The sequence below is a fragment of the Terrapene carolina genome, unplaced genomic scaffold (assembly GCF_002925995.2).
Source record: "Terrapene carolina triunguis isolate 2854851 unplaced genomic scaffold, T_m_triunguis-2.0 Scaffold68, whole genome shotgun sequence".
Lineage (NCBI taxonomy): Eukaryota > Metazoa > Chordata > Testudines > Emydidae > Terrapene > Terrapene triunguis.
Genome location: NW_020664419.1, coordinates 81,305,447 through 81,311,446, shown reverse-complemented (window position 1 = coordinate 81,311,446; position 6,000 = coordinate 81,305,447). Strand labels below are relative to the sequence as shown.

Below are 6,000 nucleotides of genomic sequence, written 5' to 3'. Positions count from 1 at the left end.
ATATGGTCTTAAAAACAAAGTGTAGCAACTTTTTGTAAGTGCTAAATTCGAAAGAAATACAAAGCTGGAAAAGACTGTAATCTCACATCATTAATTATATTCTGTAGATATAGAACTAGTCAGGTAGAAAACCAGTAACCAAAAGGTATTAACATTTTTAAGGTGGGTTCTAAGACATAACAGTAATTTTTGCTCTGGTTGAAAGATATTTTATTCATTGCGGGTCATCGTGCGTATGGGAAACGGGTAAAGTGAAAAATTCACGCTTTGAAAATTAATCATGATTTCAAGAGGGGGTCTGAAGAGGGATAGATAGTGCAAGCAGCAAGTCATTAGTACCGTCATTTTGTGCTAACTCTTGGCTTTGTGGGGCTGAACTAGCTAACTGAAATGTGGAAAGTAAAAAAAAAAAATGCTGTGGGTGTTTGTTTTTATTTATGGATTATTTCACTTACCAACAGAGTTCTTCCACTGAAAATGTGAGTGGCCAAAGTAACCTGCAAGTTTTAACTGATTGTTCCTTATATCATGTAAAAAAATGTTGTCTTTCTGGCGCAACTTAAACCAAATTAAACATTAAAAAAAGGTCGTTTAGTACTAGGCACTTCTTTCTGTAAACGAAACATGCGTCTACCCCTTAGTAGACAGCAATCTTTTTGGTACTCTTATTTTGTATAATCTATTTAAATATTAAAGCAGAAATACAGCTCCTTTCAGTGTAAACGTGGTGGCTCTTAAAAGAGCCTTTGGTTTTTTTAGTTGGTTGCATGAACGCCTGCTATTAGGAATGTTAAGCTCTCTCCCCGCGGATACGCCGGGCTAACTGGATGTCCTTGGGCATAATGGTGACTCTCTTGGCGTGAATAGCACACAGGTTGGTGTCCTCAAAAAGCCCAACCAAATAAGCCTCACTAGCCTCCTGCAGGGCCATAACAGCCGAGCTCTGGAAGCGCAAATCAGTTTTGAAGTCCTGGGCGATTTCACGGACCAGGCGCTGGAAGGGCAGCTTGCGGATGAGCAGCTCAGTAGATTTCTGATAGCGGCGGATCTCCCGCAGAGCCACGGTGCCGGGCCGGTAGCGATGAGGTTTTTTCACTCCTCCCGTCGCAGGAGCACTTTTACGGGCAGCTTTAGTAGCCAGCTGTTTACGGGGAGCTTTGCCCCCAGTAGATTTGCGAGCTGTTTGCTTTGTCCTCGCCATTCTCACTAACTACGAAACCCTGCTTTCAGACAAAGGCAAACAAGATGCGCTGTAGCAAAACCGCGGAATATATAACCAAAGTCTCCCTCCTGATTGGCTGGCGGAAAAAGGCAAACTGCATTGGACAATTTTAAATATTTGAAAAGCCCGCGCTCTGCCGGGAGGGAAAGAATTGACCCTTCCCGCCTTCTTTCTGTCCTCTGGTAGTGCCTATACCGCCTCCGGCGCCCGCGCCCTCCATCATCTGATTCCACAGAACACGCGCTCCCTCTAGCCCACGTAGCCTCGATTACGCCCTCATAGTAATTTAATAAAGCCCTATTTTAATGCCTGCTGGTTTTTCTTTAAATCCCTCGCTCACCGCTTGAAAGCGACAGATTTGAGATATGTGATTCTGAATACCTCCATCCTCCTTACAACATTCCCACCTCACCAAACTGCGGCAGCGAAGAAGGAAAATTATACCGCATATGCCGAAAGTTTGGTGGGGAATTCGATACCATTTTATATTGCACTTTGGGGTTATCTAGAGGGTGACAAATAACCTACAATCCCTCCTCCCAACACCCACAAAATAAACAATTTTTTAATTAAGGATTTAATAGAAATAATTGAATTCTTTAATATATAGTAATAGTTACTGTCCTGTTAGTGTTTTACTTTCCGGAAAACCAAGATGTATGCATGATCTCAACAAGGGATTGGCTAAGTAAAAACCCAGCAAGGTGCTTTGACTACTAAGCATGCAAACTGGCACATTCATGTTTTATTCTAATACCTCCAAGCATACATGTAAGAGTTGAGGCGAGAACCTTTGATCGAAATAAAACTTTTAGACTTTACAAATAAGAATTGAGATTTAAATGTTTAGTGTTCGTTTCCTAGGAACAGTTAAGATATAATCTAGATTTTTAAAACATGTATTTTCTGTGAGGTAACATTTTTAGAACAATCACACTTACCCCAGTCAGGGAAAACAAAGCAGTGTTTTGAGCTCTGTTATTGAAAATGTGGGTGGCTCTTAAAAGAGCCTTTGGGTTTTATGTTCTTTGATAGAATCTACTTAGAGCTGGTGTACTTGGTAACAGCCTTAGTGCCCTCAGACACCGCATGTTTGGCTAACTCGCCCGGCAGTAGCAGTCTTACAGCGGTCTGAATCTCCCGGGAAGTGATAGTCGAGCGCTTGTTGTAATGCGCCAGACGAGACGCTTCCCCTGCGATACGCTCGAAGATGTCGTTCACAAAGGAGTTCATGATGCCCATAGCCTTAGAAGAAATACCAGTGTCTGGGTGAACTTGTTTCAGCACTTTATACACGTAGATAGAGTAACTTTCCTTCCTAGTCTTTCTACGCTTCTTATCGCCCTTCTTCTGAGTCTTAGTGACAGCTTTCTTAGACCCTTTCTTAGGAGCTGGAGCAGATTTCGCTGGCTCTGGCATATTGAGATTTGTTGCTTTCTCTGAAAGACAGAAACAACGTAAATATAATGGCGGCCACCCCCTTATTTATAGGGACCTTATGCAAATGAGACGCTTGTAATCTTTCATTTTTTATTGGGCCTTAGCTAAAGGATACGTCACACACTATAAACCCTACATCCAATTGGTCAAAATAAAATCCTCATCACCATTGGTTGGAAATACAATGAAAATTTTCAACCAATCATGAATCAGTTTCTGTACCACAAGGAAGGGATAAAAAGGCAGGATCCGGGCGGGGCGCGATTGATTCTAGTTTTTGTCTTTTAAAAAGTGCTTTGATTTTGTGAACTAGAGAGTCAATGTCGGGTCGAGGAAAGCAGGGAGGTAAAGTGAGGGCGAAGGCGAAGTCTCGTTCTTCGAGAGCTGGGCTACAGTTTCCTGTAGGTCGTGTGCACCGTCTTCTTCGCAAAGGTAACTATGCTGAGCGGGTGGGGGCTGGCGCCCCGGTCTATATGGCCGCGGTGCTGGAGTATCTGACCGCTGAAATACTGGAGCTGGCTGGCAACGCTGCGCGAGACAACAAGAAAACCAGAATCATTCCCCGTCACTTGCAGCTCGCCATCCGAAACGACGAGGAGCTCAACAAATTGTTGGGGAAAGTCACTATTGCTCAAGGGGGTGTCCTGCCCAACATCCAGGCTGTGCTACTGCCCAAGAAAACAGAGAGCCATAAGGCGAAAAGCAAGTAAAAGTGACCGTCTACTAAATCAACCCAAAGGCTCTTTTCAGAGCCACCCACAGTAACAGAAAAAGAGTTGAGTTCCTAATACACTAACCTATTATATGCTTTTAAAAAACACCTTCTGAGTGTTGTAAATCCTGGTTTACTTTTCATTAAGTGAAATAATTTTTGTAGACTGATTAGGGCGAAAGCTTAAATCACTGCCTCTTTAGTTTATTAAAAACTTAATACTTCTGTTCATTCTACCGTGTTCCTATTCTGAATAAACCGGGGCCAAAATTATTCAGATTTATGTATTTCCATGAGTACTATATTTCCGCCTATAATTTAACTAAAAATCGAGAATTAAAAACACACCAGAATATTTAACTTGTACGGGTAAATGGAGTGGATTCACTTAATTCAAACAAACCCAAGGGCGGAAGGGAAAGGCGCGTTATGGACCAATCGTTGTAAAACGCGGTTTTTTCAAATTACCCAATTGCTCAAAAGCGCGGACTTTTCAAATTTCCCCCAATCCCCGCAAAACAACTATTCATACTGCTTAACCGGTGATATACTCCCAGCAGCTAGGCAAGATAGACCGAGAGAAGGGCGTTCTAAATTGCTAGTAGGACGAGCCCTAACAGCAAAGTCTAAATAATGGCTAGAATCCCTGTTAGCATGGATTAAAAAAACCTCACCCAACCAACATTAGATTTTTCTAAATTGTTTTTGGCTCGGAGATATTAAATTGGTTTCTTAAACTATATAGAAAGAGTTTTTGGAATGTTATAAAGGTAAAAAAAAACAGGCCCTCCACCAAAGCAATCTTTGATGCACAGGTACACTAGGTGTTTCAGCTCCTTGGGGAAAGGATGGGTGGCTCTTAAAAGAGCCGTTGGGTTTGTTTGCACGAGATTCGAATTTTCTCTTCAAACAGCTTCACTTCTTCTTGGGCGCTGCCTTCTTAGCCTTTCCTGCTTTAGGTTTGGTTGGCTTGGGCTTGGCAGCCTTGGGCTTCACCGCCTTGGCCTTAGCCGGGCTCTTAGCTGCCTTTTTGGGCTTGGCGGGCTTGGCCTTTTTCGGGCTCTTGGCCGCTTTCTTAGCCGCGGAAGCCGCTGGTTTCTTGGCTTTTTTCGGGCTCTTTTTCACGGCCGCAGCTTTCTTAGGCTTCTTAGAGGCGCTGGCGGGTTTCTTGGCAGCAGGTTTCTTAGGCTTTGCCGCTGGCTTTTTCTTGGGTGCCTTTTCCTTGATTTCGCCAGGCTTCTTGTTGAGTTTGAAGGAACCAGAGGCACCAGTACCTTTGGTCTGTACCAAAATGCCTTTGCTCACCAGACTCTTCAGCCCCAGCTTAATACGGCTATTGTTCTTTTCTACATCGTACCCGCCAGCTGCCAAAACTTTCTTAAGAGCAGCCAAAGAGAGCCCTTTGCGCTCCTTAGAGGCTGATACTGCCTTAGTGATCAGCTCAGTCACGCTGGGGCCCGAGGGCTTCCGGAGTTTCGAACCCCCGGCCGCCTTCTTTGCCTTTTTAGCTGGAGCCTTGGAGGCTGGAGCAGGGGCAGCTGCTGCTGCAACTACAGGCGCAGTTTCAGACATGGTCACAGACACGTTACAAAATCGGAAAAAACATAAACTGAAGTGAACTAGTCTGATGCCTGTTATTTATAGGGAGGGGTCACTGTCTGATTGGTGCGTTAAAGAGCCCGCCCAGCTGCAAACCAGAAAGGGCTCCTCTCTCCTCTCTCATTTTGTGTTTCTTCGGAGTCAATAAAGTGTATTTTTTGCACAATATTTGCCATCAAATTATCCCTTTTCTCAGCCAAATGAATTTGAAACAGGGTATTTTCATCCATTAGTGTTTCCTTCAGAAAATAATGAAATTGCATTAAAGAAAAGATTAGAAATCCTGAGTACTGAAGCTGGATGGACCTCGAGAGAGAACACATTTTGTTTTTCTTTGTAAATTAAAAATTTCCCTTTGTCAAAAAGATCAGAGAAATAATGTAATGCTATTCCTTTGACGGTCTTCTTCTAATTAGGAAAGAAAGCGAATGATTTGTTTCAATGAGTTCATTATAAACCTATTTCAAATAGAAAGAGGTAGCACACCCTCCCACAGAATAAACTGGAGGTCGGTTGAACAATGCGTATACTTCGAAACTTAAAGAATTATTATTGTCGTTTTTATCATTTAAATTATGATTTCGTGACAACACCGGAGCTGCACTTTTAAAAAATAAAAGGTAACCGTAACCTGATTAGCACGAGCCCGAGCTGACATGAAATGCCAGGGTTGAAACGACGTTACAACCTAATTAGCCTCAGTGACTTAATTCAGAATTCATGAGAAACAAAATTTATATGAATTCTATTTAAAGCCTTGATTGGAAATTTAATTTCTCTCTCTTTCGATATAATTTAAGGAGCACTCCGATTTTTCGGTTTGATTGGTGGTGGTGGGGAGGATTGGTTCGTTATTTTTTGTGTTGTTTTATTTGTTTATTTTTCCTCGACCTTGTTAATAGTGGATGGTTCTTAAGATTTCTTGGTGATTTCAAAGGTATTGGGCTGATCTGAGACAGCGCTGAGTTTGAACTCTTAATTCTGATTGGGCAGTTTGAAAAGCCCGCGCTTTGAAATGGAGGGTCTA

The 6,000-nt window shown here is 42.6% G+C and overlaps 3 protein-coding genes across 3 annotated transcripts in view; 1 reads left to right on the top strand and 2 right to left on the bottom strand.

The window, feature by feature from the left end:
• Positions 1-760: 760 nt before the first annotated feature.
• LOC112110718 (histone H3.v1-like) overlaps positions 761-6,000 on the bottom strand; it is a 29,649-nt gene continuing 24,409 nt past the window's right edge. Inside the window, exons 3-4 of the mRNA XM_024205856.2 lie at positions 4,329-5,005; positions 761-1,210 (exon numbers count right to left, since the gene is read on the bottom strand). Of these exons, the coding sequence (XP_024061624.2) occupies positions 791-1,210; positions 4,329-5,005 (1,097 nt within the window). The 3' untranslated portion in view covers positions 761-790. The remainder of the gene's footprint in view (positions 1,211-4,328; positions 5,006-6,000) is intronic.
• On the bottom strand, positions 1,905-2,652 carry LOC112110720 (histone H2B 8). The gene has a single exon (XM_024205858.2). The coding sequence runs from the start codon at positions 2,639-2,641 to the stop codon at positions 2,261-2,263; it is 381 nt and encodes a 126-aa protein (XP_024061626.1). The 5' UTR covers positions 2,642-2,652; the 3' UTR covers positions 1,905-2,260.
• On the top strand, positions 2,968-3,434 carry LOC112110719 (histone H2A.J). The gene has a single exon (XM_024205857.2). The coding sequence runs from the start codon at positions 2,983-2,985 to the stop codon at positions 3,370-3,372; it is 390 nt and encodes a 129-aa protein (XP_024061625.1). The 5' UTR covers positions 2,968-2,982; the 3' UTR covers positions 3,373-3,434.

Excerpts from the sequence above, each read along its gene's own strand:
- LOC112110719 (XM_024205857.2), top strand. The coding sequence starts at position 2,983 with ATGTCGGGTCGAGGAAAGCAGGGAGGTAAAGTGAGGGCGAAGGCGAAG.
- LOC112110720 (XM_024205858.2), bottom strand. The coding sequence starts at position 2,641 with ATGCCAGAGCCAGCGAAATCTGCTCCAGCTCCTAAGAAAGGGTCTAAG.